At 38.1% G+C, this 17951-nt stretch overlaps 1 protein-coding gene across 10 annotated transcripts in view; it reads right to left on the bottom strand.

Annotated features, from left to right (window-relative positions):
- The window catches only part of EYA1 (EYA transcriptional coactivator and phosphatase 1), a 172793-nt gene extending 155477 nt beyond the window's left edge, over positions 1–17316 (bottom strand). For 2 of the 10 annotated variants that reach the window (XM_040487613.1, XM_040487618.1), the window contains exons 1-3: positions 15596–16192; positions 10431–10480; positions 8772–8899 (exon numbers count right to left, since the gene is read on the bottom strand). In XM_040487613.1, the coding sequence (XP_040343547.1) occupies positions 8772–8895 (124 nt within the window). In that variant the 5' untranslated portion in view covers positions 8896–8899; positions 10431–10480; positions 15596–16192. Of the gene's footprint in view, positions 1–8771; positions 8900–10430; positions 10481–15514; positions 15575–15595; positions 16196–17297 lie in introns of those variants that run through there. The other 8 variants (XM_040487610.1, XM_040487615.1, XM_040487620.1 and 5 more) reach the window with 6 other exon arrangements.
- Positions 17317–17951: the final 635 nt, after the last annotated feature.

Raw genomic sequence — 17951 nt, 5'->3', positions numbered from 1 at the left:
ACACACACACACACACACACACACACACACACACACACACACACACACACCCCTGGGACTAGGGATGTCTTTGCTACAGCCGAACAATCCATGCTCTTTCTTCCTTCCTGGCTTGTCACCCAGTGTTTTTCCACCTCTTCTTCAAGACTCAGTTTAAGTACTACCTGTGTGCATAAACCATCCTCGATCACCCCAGTCATAATTAGGACCCCACCTCTCTGCAGAATATAGCCCTAGCGATAAAGTATAGTGGTCATCTGATTATAGGTCTGCAAATCCAGTAGACTGTAAACTTCTCTTTGGCAAGATGATATTTGGTAAATTTCTAGACACAAATCATGAATCTTTCTTGAATGATGTAATGGTGGATATACAGTGTGATATATATTATTTCATACATAGAGACTTTTCACTGCAGTATGTATATATATCCTTGCCCTTGCAAGTTTTCTTCACATTTAAGTTTTTGAATTTATTTTGAGAGAGAGAGAGAGAGAGAGAGAGAGAGAGAGAGAACACATGCAAGCGGGGGGGTGGGGAGAGAATCCCAAGCAGGCTCTGCACTGTCTTCTGCAAGCGAAGCCCGATATGGGGCTCAAACTCACCAACTGTGAAATCGCAACCTGAGCCAAAGTCAGAAACTTAACTGACGGAGCCACCAGGCACCCCAGAATTTTCCTCACTTTTAAAACGTTCACCTCCTATGGGGAACCTAGGTGGCTCAGTCAGTTAAGCGTCCAACTTCGGCTCAGGTCATGATCTCTCAGTTCGGGAGTTCGAGGCCTGCATCAGGCTCCGTGCTGACAGCTCAGAGCCTGCAGTCTGCTTTGGATTCTGTGTCTCCCTCTCTCTCTGCCCTTTCCTTGTGCTCTCTCTCTCTCAAAAATAAACATTAAAATTTTTTTTAATTAAAAAAATAAAATGTTCACCTCCAATCATGACATCTTACCATCTTGTAAAGATACTAAATCTAAGTGTACTAACTGCCTGATCTTTATATAATTCATGTGTTTCTTGGACTATGTGGAAGTTGCTTCATCATTGCTTAATACTATTAAGTCCAAGAGCAGTTGTCATTAATAAATTAATTAATTAGTACAGGTCAAATGCAAGTCAGTTACTACAGATCAAATTAAAAATCAGCAGCAATGTTGACTGTGGATGTTCTCTGAATGGATGGCCTGTATAATTACTATATACATTGGTCTGTGAAATCATCACTTTCCAACTTTGAAAACGAGACTTTAGATACTTATTGAATCTATTAATGCCTTTAAATAAAATGAGTGACTCTTGTCTCTTATAATCACTCTCCTGCATTATCTGCTTAGTCATACGGGGCATTCATTCAACAAATATGTGTTGACTGCTTAATCACAGCCAAGCCTTCTGCTAGATGCCGAGAACACAGTAGTGAACAGGTTTATCCTTGCCTTCAAGGAACCTAGAGACTCTACTAAGTGAAACATACATATAAACGGATGTTGTATTTCCTTCAATGAATCATCCACTTAGACAGGGTAACATAAAATTTCTTAGGGCAGATAAATTATGTCAGTAAGGACCAAGTTATTTGGCTATCAGGGAGCCCATGTTTCAGAGTGTGAAGGATGTGAGCTTTGAGATCGGTCTGACGGGTCTTTGCTTCTCTTCTCCAGCACAGTACTTGTGCTATTTAAACTCTTTGAAATTAGGTACATAAAATGTAACTCTTTTGCAGATAAAATCAGGTACGCTATTTCTTGATATGCTTAAGAAACAGTAATAACTTAGGCAATTCATTTTATAGTCCTCATTTTGTTAAAAAAAAGTATTGTTTCCACTCACAATTCCCTTGATCAGTAATCAATGCAATGATAAAACAGGTAAGCATTTTAGATTTTGATTCATTTCATAGAAAAATAATGTTTCCAATTGGCCTTAAAGGGAGTACATAAATAAATCAGCTTAGAATGTGTTTGCCAGAGTTCATCCACCTTTTTTCAGTATAATGAGATGTCTCAGGCATGAAATGAAACTAAAAAAATCTACAAAACCAACAAATTACCATAAACATAACAACAACCTTTTACTTATAAAAAGGGTCCTAAAACTTTACATAAATCCTCAGCCTAAGTCCTTGATTATTCAGCAGTCACTGAAGACAGCTATGTGTCAGATAATGTTTTTGCCTACCCAAAATAAAATCAGAAAATTTGTAATTGTCTTTTTTCCTATTACATTGTACCCTTGGAGCCAAAAAGAGGAAAATGAGTCACTCTTAGACTTTACTCCAAGTAAGCAAAGTGGGCACACATAGACCCATCACGTTATCTATACACAGCTCACCCCCAAGGCATCTTTGGCCACCAAAAGAAATTAGGAATCACTTAAAGCAAGGAATCCATGAGTGAAGGATTCAGAATTAGCCCAAATGCTAGGACTCACTAAAGGTTCACACAATCTCCCTGGAGGGAACCAGGAATTTCTCCCAGAAGATAGGATGTTCTAAGGGAGGTACAGACTGCTGATGCTACCTAACTTCTGGCCCAGCTAGAGAAGAGATGTCATAGAACTCTGATCCTCTTGAACTGTGAGGTATTGGGGAAGAAGAGAATATTATATACATAGAGTCCGTTTATCAAGAAGTCTGATTCTGTACTCTGAGCACAGTTTCAGGCAATAAGCGTTGGAGTTCCTATTCTTCCTACCAAAGCTATTTATGAGCGATAGTACATCTGCCAATGTGCAAGGCCCTACACATGCCACCCCTGTATCCTGTGACTTCGCCTCTTATACCCCGTCAACCTCTCTCCCCCGGCCACACCGCCTGAACGGCTACTTGCTGCTCCTAGAACACAGCACCCGTGCTCCCATATCCTGGCTTCCGTAACCGCTGTTTCTATGGAACCCCCAACAAATGCCACTTAAGCTGCTTCTTCGAGCTTTGCTTAGTTAACATAGCCCGGTTCTCTAAGAGACATGTGACCAAATTTACCATCCACTTAAGAATATTTCTTGAGGTAGAAAATGGTTACTCTGAGCAGTAGCAAAACTGTGACCGCTTTTTAGATTTCACAGTAATACTGCTCCAATCCAAATGTGCATATAATAATGACTATTGTAATGAAAAGCAGAGAGGACTTCCCATCTCTGTTTGATCCCAGGGAAGCCAACAGAGAGAGACGGCTGATGGAATTATAATTAAGTCTAAAGCTTTGAAAACTAGTAAGAGACAATCCCCTAAAACTTAACCTATTGATGCAATATGCTTTGCACGCGTGGCACCAAGAAGAAATCTCCTACACTCACGCACACAAGAACTTAAAGACCAGAATATAACTGCCCTGGGGACGTGGCCTCATAACGAAGTCCTTTCGTCATCAAAGCCTCTGCCATAGGCCGTTTTACAGCTCCACTGTTTGCTAGGGAATGGTGTTCTCCAGTTGAGAAGGTGTCCATGTGGAAGGGGAAGGCACCAGTGTTTAGTACAAAGGTGTCAGAAAAGACACTGGCCGGGCATGGGAATCATGTATTCTTTCCACAGACTAATACAGAGATTTTAAAACCCAAGCTCTGAACTCAGAACTGGATTCAAATACTAGGTCAGATATTAGTGGTGCCAATTATAAGCCCTGTGCCTTTAAACTTGGCACTGAAGTTTCTAACGCTCTGTTTTGTTGTATGTAAAACAGTAACAGTACCATACAAGTCTAGATATGGTACAGAAGTTAATAAATACAGAGTACTTAGGAAGTCCCAAGTGTGCCCCAGGTTTTACTTATCATCCTCAAAGCAAGCCTGAGAGAGATTTCTGCTCTGATACCCATTTTACAGTCGAGGACACTGAGCCCAACAGAAGCTAACCCTGCTAGTGATCGTGGAGCTGGGAATCAAACCCAGCGTCTTAACCACGACACTGGGATGTCAGGAATTTTCTGAAGATTAATGAAACAAATCCTGGAGAATGGTCAGCATAAAGACTAACATTAAGTTCTTTATAAACATTAGCCATTATCATTATTAATTAGTAACAGGCATGTGAAAACTCTTCTCGGATACAATATAGACAAATACTAAATCCTAAAATTATTTTGTTCATCCTTTCATGGCTTTTCCTTGTGAAAAATTTATAAGAGACCAATTATGTGGCTACAGGCAAACTTTAAAAATGTCATTTAGAAATCCTTTTACTCACAATGTCCCTTAATCTTCCAGAAAGTCATGTGCAGAATGTAAACAATAATAAAATTAGATTACCATGTTTCTATTGACAACAGAATATTTGACCACAAATATACAAATGGAGCCTTTAAAATGCAGCCTCAAACCATAATTTTATACACATTCACTCCAGCTTACATATTTCTTATAAGATTTCTTAAAAATATTCCAGTTGCATATAACTTTTTTTCACTAAATTCATATTGCAGCGAGAAAAACAAATTCAGATCATTTGTTGGTGTTCTGAGCTTTGTAGAAATGATAAAACAACATTAAAATAGCTCCTGGTAATACAAAATTGAATTAAGCTATCATCCTAAAATATGCAATACACAAATAAATTTTTAAAATGCAGAAAATTTAGCCACCTAATTCAAGATTGTATCTCTTATCACCTTGGGAATCTGATATACCAATTCAAAATTACTATTTGAATTACCATCAGAATTCCTGAAACCCTGTTTGTAGTGAAGATTTCAACCGCATGTGGTGTTATGTCACTTAAAGGCAAATTCATCTGCTTTAAGACACGTTTAAGCTTCTTTTTGACTTTGAATCTGAATTTACAATAGCAAAAACTCAGAATTAGAGCTCTCAGTTCCACTTGCTCATGCTTCTTTTTTGCCCTTCCCCAGTCTTCCTCCCCAGACAAGCAAAAATAAACACTCAAACTAGCAATATATGAACTGACCAATCTTAGGCTCCCATGGAAATAAGACAACGAGAAAAAACAAAGATGGAAAGAATCACTGCTTTGCAAACAAGGCCTTAATTAGGTACATAAATAAAACTCCTTTTACTGCTACGGCCCTGAATCCTTCCAAAGGAAGGTTTCCCAACAACTTTGCACGCTTATACAACACAGACGTCAACAGGCTTGACATATATCCACACATTAGGAATCCTCTCAGATTCGGTGCTTTAATATAGATCTAATGCGAGCATCACCAGCAAGAAGCCTAGGTCTTAAAAATTATGCTGTTACAATCTAATAAGAAATTTCTCTTCAATCCTGTCTTGGAAAACTAACTGCCCCCCACCCCCCCCCCACAATAGGCCAAACAGTTAAAAGAAAGCCACAGTTGCTCATTTTCATAACTATCCATGAGTCTCCTCCAAATCAAATTGTAATTGTTTAAGAGTAATTAAAATATTTATTACTTCATTTGGAAACATATCACTTGGTTTTTTTTTTTTTTTCAGTGCAACTCAGGCATTCATTTATGCTATTTTGTTTTTTTACCTATCTATGCTTTCTATCTCCAAGGTTGATAAACTGTGAGAAACCAACGGTTAACTACGGTAACGATTCACAGAGAGGTTGGAATAGAATGTAAAATACGAATAGTTGAAACTTTTGAAGTATGAAACAGTAAACAACCATCCTAACTGAAGAACATTTCATCTGGGGAATAAAAAAGCCCAGTATCTGAGGCTATAGCTCAGTGTCTGTCTGTCTTTATCCCTTAGATGAACCATGAAAATAGGCACTAACCTGTGAGTACAGAACCTACAAACATTGAGTCTTACGATAATTTGGCAGCCGACTTAAGAAGAAACTTAATATCTCGGCCTCTCCATTCCATTCCCTTCTTGTTTGTTCTTCAGATGAAGTTATGGTTTTTGATACAGGAGATTTTCATGTTTTCTTAGCCTCATTATAGGGACAAGTGGGGGCAGGAAGTAAAAAATGGCTCTGAGAAGACAACCTATATAAACGCGGGCAAAGCCAACAACTGTGTCAACTCAATGGAAGTTTTGTTGACCTCATTAAGGAGAATAGCTTCAACTCAGTTGCAGTGAAGTCACTTAAATATAAATCATGGCATATAGAGCTAAAAATATTTGTCATGGAGTTAGGGGAGATGATTGATACTTTAAACGCTCTCTTACATTTAAATGAATTTCTTGTTTTTCGTTCTTCTAATTCATTGGTAAACAGTCCTAGTTTCACAAGAAGACTTTCAAAGAAGGACTAGGAAAGTCTATAAGGATTATATCCCAGGGAAGCTTGCCAGACACTAGGAGCTCACTAATTTTAACCTTCACTCCTCTAGCGGTGACTGGGGGTAAGGAAACACATGTGTTACAGAACGCGTAAGCAGCTTGATGAACTGATTCACAAACTTAATAATAACTCAGAACTTTCTGATAGAGTCCGCATCTAAACACGCATGTAACATGGATCATAAAGCAAGTCTAGAACTGGATTTCCAAACTATATACGAAAATAAAACTGGATCTCCAAGCAGAATGATGAAAATTCCCTTTATTCTTTGGAGAATTTATTTTATATTGGTACCTTCTAACTCCACTTTAACTACCATAGCCGTTACAAAGTAAACCCAGGTAAGATCCCTGAAAACAAAACGAAATGCGTAACTGCCTTTGTCTGAAATAGGTCTAAAAAATTCATTTCTAAAACATAAGATCATTAAGAATTTTTCTGGATAAGTAGTAATTTCAAAGTATTTGCCAGATTGCCTCAGCAGCTTCCACAATTACCTACAAAATCGTACTCTTTTGAACCATTTATGCAAAAATGGTAGAAGACACATATTCCTGAATATGGACCTGATATCAAGCTATTAAAGGTAAACAAACTGTTGGAAAGATATAACCACTCCACAGGTCCTTAAAAACCAAACCACAAGTCATTCACACAAAGCCTTCCTAGGGGGCAGTCCCGATCACAGACTCTGCTTCAGTATTACATGGTTCTTATTCTGTAGGAGACAATCTGCCAGTAAATGATGACAAAATGAAAATGCCTCCCCCCCCACCTCATTTGTTTATACGTACATGAACTACCACTATGCATTATTTCATAATTACTCCAACCAATACATATTAGTAAATTCTATTTAGCAAAAATGATTAGACATAGTCTTCTTTATTTTTAAGTTACTCTAAATGATGGTCTTATTTGGACTTTTCAGCGATGAGAACTATTTAAGGTTTGCACCTGTGGCCCCTCTGACTCTCCTGTCAGTAGCCACCTGCACCAGGACACCGGCCTGGGGCCCCCCACCCGAAGGACCTACACTCAGACTGCACACGCCCAACCTACACTGTGTGGCAGTCACACTTCCACCTGAAGCCAAATCCCAAAGGAGAGAAAAAAGGACTTTTTTTTTATTTGCTCTACGAAACCTACTTCAATACCAGAATTGCTTTCCTAAAAATAATTTCAGTGTCTTTTTGGTTGCCTGTCAAAATGGGAAGAGTTTGAGGTGAAGAGCCAACTTCATTCAGAGGTTTCTTTTCTTTATTTTCTTTATTTTTTGCTAGATCAGCGGAGTTTCTACTTTTGACAGTGACCATTTTTCAGCAACGCTGGTAACGAACGTATTTACTCAAAAAGCAAAATACAGACTATTTACACATTAAAAACCACCACTGTCAGTATAGAAATGAAGGTATCTAATATCAGAATCAATTCACTTTATATGTTTTCTAGGATCAGAAATGTCCTAACATTCCTAGTTTTAAAAGGCTTCACCAATACGTGCTGGAATACTGCACCAAACAAACAATTATATGGCATTTAGTTTTGTTTATTTTTAAGAACTGTGATAAAAGATCACCATGGCGATTGGGAAATGATGGTTAAGGGTGTTGTTTATGGATGGATGGAATTCTAACATGGATAATTCACTGAACTTCTAGTGAAACTTATGCTGTAAGTTCATTAAGGTCCTGAGGCTTAGTAAGGAATAAGCAAAAATATCGTGTGTGAAGCAGCAATTTTTCAACAGGCTAAAGTAGAAATAAATACAATATGTAACACATACTTGCATATGTTACAGTTTTAAAATTATACATAATACCTAAATAAATGTGCAGAACAGCTCACAATGCACACGGATAGCTTTACTTACTTGTTTAGACTGAGGAATCTATGGACTAAAGTAGGTGTTTACGTAAAATTTACATAAATATTAATATGTATTAACTTACAAAATAATTGTAACACAACCATTCAGGTATACTCTCTAATCCTGAAGACCATAAATTTCATGTAGCTCCCAAATAAGGTTGTATATTTGTAAACAAGGGTGCTTTTTGTTTTGTTTTGTTATTTGCTTATATCGCAATGGTCAGAGACGCAAGAACATTAGGCACACAATTTTACCGGTATTTAGAAACAATCCAGTCCAATGTTACGCTGAAACCCATTTTGTTATATTTAGTATCAAAAGGGAAAGGAAGTAATTCCAAATTCTCATTGCTCAGAGAACAAAACAATGCAAATACTATACTCTGAAGAGTCATCAGCAAGAAGCTTAAAAAACACTCAAAGGTTAAAAACGTTACACACCCATCCATATACGTGTGTGTCCATTTATGCCAAATAGAACCAGTCTGTTAATGTTACAATAATTTAGTACTGTGCAGCTCCTAACTGAAGGATGAATACTGATTCACAAGTCAAACGACCCAAATGGGAACTAGAACAGTAGTTTCATGGGTTTGACAACTGAAATCATAACCCCCTTGTATATAACAAAGTATACGCTGACGAAGAAACAAGGTGCAAAGCAAATAGCGAGAAGGCAGACACTCACCTTCGGTGCCATTGGGAGTCATGGAATTACTATCTCTATGAGAGTTATCGAGTTTGGGACCACTGGGGGATTCACTACTACCACTCAGACGGCTATGCGGGCTGGTTAGATCCTGCATTTCCATAGACCTAAAGACAAGAAGCCTTCCGTGTGACAGATGTACCAAATTCATAACACTAGTATTTAATGCGCTAACGACTTGACACCTTTGAAACACATTCACACAAAAGTCCCATTGTATCTGTTTTCTTAGACTCCAAACAGTTCACCTTACATTTTACCTTCAGTCATGCTTTCCCAACATGTGGTGCTCAAAGGTGTCCTTGGCCTTACCTAGCTAACCAAATATTCACATGGCGCTTTGAAAAATCTTTTTTTCTTACACAGCTCTTCCAATCACAGTGAGACCATTACGTCAAGTTTAGTTTCCAAAGGGAAAAAAAAAATGCAGTCATGCTTTTCTTTTTAAATTGAAAAAACAGAGGCGTTATTTCTGTAAAAGACAAATATGTAAACAGGTATAAAAGGACGAAGCGTCACTGTCTATGGAATCTGTTTCATAAATTAGCACCAGTACTCCCTTATAATTTACCACCCAATTGTAATTTAATGGGTCTCCAAACCAAATAAAACACTTGAGGCCCATAGTGCAGTGACAGGGAAAGAGATAGTCCTGATGCATGTGTTTACTCTGGCAAACTGCTTAATTGTTCCTCTGTTTCCCTTGAAACAAATGCAGCATTAAAACATTATGATGTCGGCTCACTTGTTTGCTTTGTGGATTACATACAGCGTGCCCAATTGAAAAGGGATAAGGCCAACATACAGTGAGTCCCTGGGAGCATTAGCGCTTGGAATACCTCAGCTGTCACTTATTCAGGGAAATAACAATTCTACCTCAAGGCTGCACTTTTGCATTTTTACCATATAAAAGGTTAAATACTCCCCCCCGCCCCCAAGTTCTTAGACTCAGTAGTTGCTGATTTTATAAAATGATGGTAAAGCCGCCACTCACGTTCACAATTGCAGAGCTATCCGTGTATATTTAATATTCTATTCATGGAGAGGAGGGGGGCTTATTTAAAGCGACTAAAACCACACCTAGATACCCTTCTGTTTTCTGAGAGCCAATTTTTTTTTTTAAAATCTAAGGCCCATTCACTTTATTTTAAACCTATGTATTTTTCTTAAAAAAAAAGGGGGGGGGTGTTAATGTTCCATTGAAGTGAAGAGTGTTCCTCCCCCCACCAGGTTAATAAAAGCTAGTTATTCTACTTTAGAGGTTGCATTTAGACTGACTGTAAATAGTTTTTAAAGCAGCTTAATATGAACCCTGTAACTTCTAAAGTGAGTTTTTACTTCCCCCATCTTCTAAATCAAACTAGAAATGGCTTACAATCCAACTTTTCTCTCCTAATTCACATTACACATTCACAGTTTACCTAACACCAGAAACTATAGCCCATAATCATTTTCAAACCCAGGCTCCTATTCCCTTTCTACATACTTAAAATTTTTTTTACAAGCGCGCAGACACACAAATTGTTAAGTAATTTCCAACAGAGGCTGTTGCTATTAATAGAAATAATTAAGAAATACTAGACAAAAATAGATATGGGTCACAGAAAGGTAATCTCTAAAAATGTCAAATATCCTTACCTGCAACTTGAGGAAACAGCAACATCTGAACTGGTTTGAGATGTTTGCACCTGTGATCGGGGGTAAGAAATTAGAAGCTGTTGTTACTCTGCTTCAGTGTCAGCTCTTAATTATACAGAGCACATGGCTGAGAACGACAATGCTCTCTTTTAACCAAAAGAGAAAAAGGAGGATACTGCAGCAGTGAAAGGCATATTGTCTTGAAGTTGAGGTCTCCACTGTTGTTTCCTCCTGCAGGTCTACCCTCCTCCTCCCCTTGTCAAGGGGGAAGGCAGCCAAATGACGGGATAGTGATTCATCACTGGCCTATGACAGCTGCAAACGGGATTACCCCTCCCCCAATCAACATGCAAAGCAGCCTTGCCCAGGCAGCTTGGAAAAGGTGCTTGGAGAAAAATAGCTATTAGCAAAATGAGTGTGTTTCACAGCAGTTCAAGAATTAACCCTGCAGCACCCTCGGAAGATCTTCCATTCTCTGCTATCACCAGCTGAAACAGTGTTCCCGCCCACCCCTGACTCCTGACAGTTTCTCCTCCTTACCATGGTGGTTTCTCCTATATTTACTATTCGTCATGTAGCATTTACTGAAACAGCTTCTGGGCAACTTTCAGGCAATGCTGAAAAATGTCACTCTAAATGGCAAAGGCAAGTTTTCATACCCCAAAATCACATCACTGAGTGACGTGTGCTCATGTACTCATGCAAATTTGAAATTCAGTGACTGCTTACGCACCATCGCCTGCTAAAACAGAAAAAGCAGTCAGCTTTCCGTTTAATTTTCTGTCGTTTCAACCAAGAGAACAGAGAGCTTAATCATCAGTTCAATGTCCCAGGGAGCCAGCATTTTGGTGCCTTTTGTCTCCAGATGAACCAACTAACTTAGGCTCACAGGCAGGCTCTGCCAGCTACTACTCTTCCTCCAGAGGCAGCGCACACCGCCAGCAGGTGATAAGCTCAGGTGAGGGTGGGCTGCTGGTTTACAAGCTCAGACTAACGCCTCGCAGTAGATAGAGAGCATTCTGGAAAACACTTAAAATGACTCGGAATTCCAAATCTTTGATGTGCATTTTCATTCAACCTGAACTGACATCAATTAGGGCTACAGAACAAAGATGAGAACTGAAGCATCTCAAATGGCATTAAACTGATCCAAGCAAATTTCTGCCATTGAGTCCGGTTATTTTCTAATTATGATTTATGAAATTGAGGAATTCTACCTTTTTGGCACGAAGAGTGCACTGTTGAAGTCTAGATCCCTTGGTGTAACATTATGTGAAATTTCTAGGTATGTGTTTCTAGAATACATGCAGGATGAAAATCATTAACAGACGCCTAAGTGAAAATTTAATTTTAATTCCTGCAGATATATTATTTTGTGATAGCAGGCGGCTGCAATTTTTGTTAACGCTCTCACGTAAGATTAAATGTTTTCCTCTAGAAACTGCAGCAATCTACGAGGATAATTTTTTTCCTTTTTTTCCCCCTGCTTTTATACACCTGGAATAAATTATAGGTGAGAACTAGCTTAGTTTTAAGAACTCTTTTGGCCTAATTGTGGGAAAGAGTATGTAAAACACACTTTCTGTTAAATGTTAAAATACATTCCTATTTTAACATTGGCTAGATAGTATAATCCTGGAAATATAATTTTGGTTTCATTGTATACTTTGAAAGTTTGATTATCCTTATATTTGTGGTTGAACCTATCATTAAATTGCAAAGTCAAACTTAAAAATGCACTTCAACATAAGAATTTTTCGACCACGTTTTCTCACTGAAAAAAAATGCATTTGCATTTTTTTTTAATGCTGCCCTGACTCAGTCTCTACTGTACTTTCATATACTACAATTTTTGAAAGCCCATATCCATGATCTTCATTTCATTAAGTATACTTCAGATATATTCTTTTGTGTCTCAAGGATTATTTAAACCATGTGTTGTGTGTTACTGTATTTAAAAATGACTCTTTAATCAAAATAACTTTAAAACAACTAATCCTCACTTAGGCTGGTCAGCTGAATCCACATCGTGGTCCAGGAAAAATAAATCTACTCTCAAGAATGCGAATGCAGACAACAATTAGACACAGATGTGAGCAAAATTAGTTACAGTTTACAAAATGCTACACTTCACATGCTTTTAGTTTTTTATGTGTAGTACAAGATTACAGGCCAGTAAGGAAACATGCTCTTATAATGACTTATCTAAAAAGAACACCTATTTCTGATTGGTGTGGATTTTCTCTTATGTTTGACAATATCGCTGGAAGTTTCTGTGTTTTCAAGGTCCAAGAGCATAATGTGTTTCAAAAATTATTCATTAGGCAGATTTCCACTCAAAAGAAAAAAAAATTATTTCATGGTTTTCAGGAAAATGCTGTTAGGCATTCAGTAAGCTCACATTTTCTGCTTCATATCCATAAACTTAATACGTTTCTTGTCTTCTTCTAATCTGGTATTTTTAATTCAAATGTTCCTATGAGTACAAAAATATTTCCCCTAACATTACAAAGAGTCATCTTATATTACAATGAAGTCACTTCACTCTAATGCTTTTTAAAACTCTTTGTATAGAATACGCACAGCAGCATACATACTGAGAATTGCAGAAATACAAAGAGGAAAAAAGATAGAACGTCGTAGAATTTAAATTCAAGAATCCTAAACTAGTCACTTTGACTTCTGATTAGTTAATGAGGTCTTTTAAGTTTGCCTTTTTTCTAATTAAATTTATAATTCTTCACAGATGTAACTTTTGTTGATGTTCAATTTGTCTCTCTCATTTTGTTAAACCTCACATAGTACTTCGCCAATCCATTGAATAGCCACATTAAATCTGTTAATACCATGCTCTTCAACCCCAGAAATTATTTCCAGAAGGCAAACTTGCTTTGAGAGATCATCAAACAAGACTTAAGGTACACATTTTATCACATTTTCCCTACCACAGAGCTCAGGACGCAGAGCAAAATTCATGACTTTTGCACTGTTTATTATACTTTGCTAAATTACAAATCAAAAGCATCTGACAGAAGATCATGTATGAAGCCAAAAAGTTAATAATGTTCTGTGAAAAGTAAACTGTAAATGGAAAGGGGTTCTAAATCTCAGCAGCACAGAGCAAATAAAATGTAGGTACTTGTCTCAATTATGGGTTTTCCATAGGCTTTTTTGCTTGCTAGAAGCAATTTTTATAAAATGGCTATAATTTAAAACTTTTTTTTCCCCCCAAAAACTAAAAAGACATTTTCAAAGTGAAAGTACTGAACTTATCTAAATAAATAGACTTGGCAGGCAGGCTGCTTTTGACCCCCCCCTCTACCCCCCCCCATCAACCTGAGTACTCCCAAATTTGAAAGACAATGGCCATTTTCTAATCAGAATGTATTTTATAAGAAGGAGACTTAGGCATAGATCTGCTTTTTCATCAGAGTATATTCTTGCTAAAATCTCCCTCAATCAATATGTCTAACTCTGGTGTCAATGCTGTGATAAAAATCTACACGTAAAATCAAAATGAACTCCTAGGAAGACGAAGATGTCTTTTAAATGTTAACACTTATTTCCTTCTTTATCAAAGACTCCATAAAATGCTCCATGCTGCAATGCTGTTACTGAACTTAATGTAGCAGGCTGTATTCCTCTTTGACATACCTCGTTTGAAGAAAATGCCAACACCGAGTCCCCGTGAAAACAAAAACAAGTGTTTAAATGACACTGATGCCACCACAGTTTTAAAAGATTGATTTCGAAATGAGCACTCATTGAAAATGTTGAATGAAATGCCTTTGCTATCTGATTAAATGGAAGAGAGGGTTTTATTCTCACTGCAAGTCTTTTTTTTTTCCTCTTCCCAGTGTATTCTTATAATAGGAATTTTCGCATTCAAATGGAAATTTTCTTTTGAGAAAATCATTTATCATGTGTACGAAACTCACATAGCAGCTGACTTCCTTTTGGCACTCTAAAACTGAACAGTGGCTCAATCAGGCTTCTCTGTCTGTCACCACGAAGAATTTTCAGGATTGAAAACCCATGGCTGTTTGTTCATTTACTAAACACTCTGGGCCTTAGGAGAACTCAAGCAAGCAAGAAAGTCAAATATCAAATATTTGATAATGCAGGACTATTCATGTATGCATGTGCTCAAACCCCAAACGGTGGGTGAAAACACTCACAGAAGCCTAAAATAAAAGCTACTTTGAAAGACGCATAAACAAAACAAAACAAAAAACAATCCCAACTCTATAAAACTACACTTTGTGCTTAACTACCAACTTTTTGTACCCTTGTCTTTTTAAGAAATGCAACATGAAAACACTTGTCTAAATTCAATGGCAGGTCTGAATTCACTGAATTCTTGCAAAAGCTAGACTTAAATGTGTTCAAAAACTCCTCCCAAGAAATATAAGCCCATGAGTCATTAGTAATACAGTGATTTTGAATGACAAATACTTTAAATGGTAATTCAAAAGTTGAAGAATCTTCTTTTAAGTTTCAAGGTCCATTCCAGTCATCTAAAGCGTCAATAAGCGAAAAGTATATTAATTTAGCAAATGTTTATTATTTCACCTTTAGAAGACGAGCCTGTTTCATATAACGTGGGGGAAATTTGTTTATTGAAGCAAAAGGATTTCCTTCCTTAAAAAGTGGTCTCAATTTATTTTTGTTATCTGTTGTGCTTTCAAAATGTGAATTCTTCCCTCATTTTCTCATATCAACCTAAGGTGTGGAGGAAAAGTTATCTGTGTTGCAATGGAGATTACACATAGGTATTTATCGCTTTGTTCCATATCGCTCAAGAATATTTGAGGTTTGTGCAGCAATTCAGAAGAGATAACGAAGTAATCTCCCTGCAAGAATACAGCCGTGTACTCTATTTCCATAGAGCACAACCACAGTAATTGCTAACAATTAATTTGTAATTGTCTCTTAATGATGCCAGTCGCGGAGCTAACAGGGGGGTTAAGAATTCTACTTTTGCGATGGAACCCTGTGGCTCATAAAATCCCAGGTCCAAAGTGTCATAATCTTGCCCGTGCCCTCATGTTTTTAGTTTAAAACAAATCCAAACAATTACTCACGGCGCTCCTGGTATCGGGCTTTGCCCACAGGACAGCTGTTGTCAGTCCCTACAATTTTTCAAACCGTCAGCTTGTACTTACAGCGCTTACATCTGCTGCGTCCACCAGTTTTTAACGTGCTCCCTCGAACGTTCTGGTTTAGCAGACCTCCATTCCTTGAGTAGGTTTGCTCCCGGGAAAGGACGCGTGCGGGCTTTTAGGCGCTCCCAGCGGAGCCCCGCGCTGCTGGAAGCGGGGCGCCTCTGCAGGGGAAAGCCCGGCCGCGGGGACGGCCGCCTGGCCGCTGCTGCAGGCTCGGGCTGCCGAGCGACTGAGCGAGAACGCTTTCCCCAGCAAGAAAACCGCCACAGTGGACGGCAACAGGAAGGCTTAAAGTCGGAAGTGGCACTGGAGAGTTTCTACCTCGCCCCAAACTCGGAGCCATCAGCTCCCACCGATCTGTTTAGGAGCCGCTGCGAGCCCTGCGCTCTTTCCCCACCAAACAGCGGCGGCAGATAGCATCTGAGAACCCTAGACAAAGAAACGGCAGAATCTCATCCCTCGATTTGTTTGCGCAGCCTTGTAGGTCTGCCCGTGGAGCCTCGGGGCTTTTTTTTTGTTTTTGCAACGCAAACCACAGCTATTCTCTTGTTCTAACCTTATTGGTTTAAATGCAACAATTGAGAGGAGCACTGCTCCGTCTGACTCAACCTTGCTGCTTAAAAAAAAAAAAAAAAAAAAAAAAAAATTTATTATGTAAATGAACGCGCCCCACGCTATCTGAATAAACAGCTGTGTGAGAATAAGTTCTCGGAGACACTGTCGACACACATCTCCTGCTCCAGCAGCTACCAATTACGAGCTTTGGGGAGTAGTTACACGTTATCTTTTATACTTTTCCAAAACTTTTTTCAGGCCCTGAAACTTGGGGAATCAATACTTTGCAATCCCCCCCCCCCCCCCCAGTGCAACAACTAACGGGTCTGGGAAAATTTAGAAAAAAGAATTAGAATGGCAACTTATGTATTAAGTACGTAGAGGGAGAAAACAAGCAAACGTGTAAGCTATTATCAGTTTAACAATGAAAGCCTGAATGATGATTCTGCAGTGATTTCTAGAGGGGCAAGGGTTACATGAGCAATTGGGGGGGGGGGTATGAACCTGATAATATTTCGGTGTTGATATTTGAAAATCATTTTTGGGAAAAGATTGATTTCATCTAGAACTCTTTCTTTACATTTTGTTCCTTTAAAAAATTCTAACTAAACTCAGAATCTACGCATGATAATCCGCAACACCTATCTGGAGAGTTGCGCTCTCCGCTATTATGACTAAATTGCAACTTCAGTTTAAGATATTTACTTCCTTTCGTGTTTTAGACAAATAAAGGACTTCAGTTATTAGATCGGTGATAACCGTTACACTGATTTCAAATATTTAAAGGAGGTATCACTTATGTGCCTATTCTATATTTTTGTCTTCCCCCCCCCCCACCCCCACCCCCACCAGCTCTCTACCCTAGTTCAAATACAAATGTTTATTTTGGTACTACTCACGCATCATAACCAATTCTGTACTCTAAAGTAAAATCTTTATACCCACTGGATTTTCTTTAAAACTGTTTTGTCATCACCGATAATAAATACTCTTCTATGTATTTGGTCTTTTATTAACAGTAAAAAGCACCTTTTTTAAAAGTTTCTTGCTTTGGTATGAAAGAACATTTTTAAAATCACAGCAAATTCTTAAATGATTTCATGATACATTTCCAGATCATCAACTAATAAAACAGATACAGTCTTACCTTTGCTTTGCTAATTTGTACACGAAAGCACCATGCAACCACAACAAAAAGCTTCTAAGGAACAAAATTCAGTATGGACTGTCTCCCTTACTGCCCCCTGAAAGGATGCCAATCGAAATTCCTCAGAAAGGAACGCTTTGTCAAACCTAAGAGGCAGCTTAAACTGCAAACTCACCTAGGATTTCATTTTGTGTGGTGCCAGCAAGGAATCATGGGCTAGTCGTCTGCCATATTTGGGAAGCGAGGTCAAAAAGCAGTTGATGGCTATTGGATCTGTTCATATATGCAGCAGAAATAGAATTACATTACCACCTACAGCACTTTCTCAAACCAGAAGTGTCAGTTACTCAATATACTAAAGTATAGATGCAGAAAATAAAACACAGCACATGATGGAGGTTTCTAGTGCTGTGAAATAAAATGTAATGTTACATTAATTCAATCCATGATGTCAAGCACCCACATCGTAACTGCTTTTGCGATCATATTTATTTCTAAGGTTCATCAAATAAAAATCTGAGGTGCTGGTTGGAGAATTCAACCTTGTTTGAAACTTTACATTCAGCTATTGTACCCCTGCTTCCCATAGTTGAAAAATTATCCTAGATGTAAAAGGGTAAAATATTAGTTTTCTGATCCATGGGAGATTATATT

This window comes from Herpailurus yagouaroundi, unplaced genomic scaffold, assembly GCF_014898765.1.
Source record: "Herpailurus yagouaroundi ecotype Mexico unplaced genomic scaffold, PumYag 165, whole genome shotgun sequence".
In the NCBI taxonomy this organism is placed as follows: domain Eukaryota; kingdom Metazoa; phylum Chordata; class Mammalia; order Carnivora; family Felidae; genus Herpailurus; species Herpailurus yagouaroundi.
This window is presented reverse-complemented; position numbering and strand designations above follow the sequence as displayed.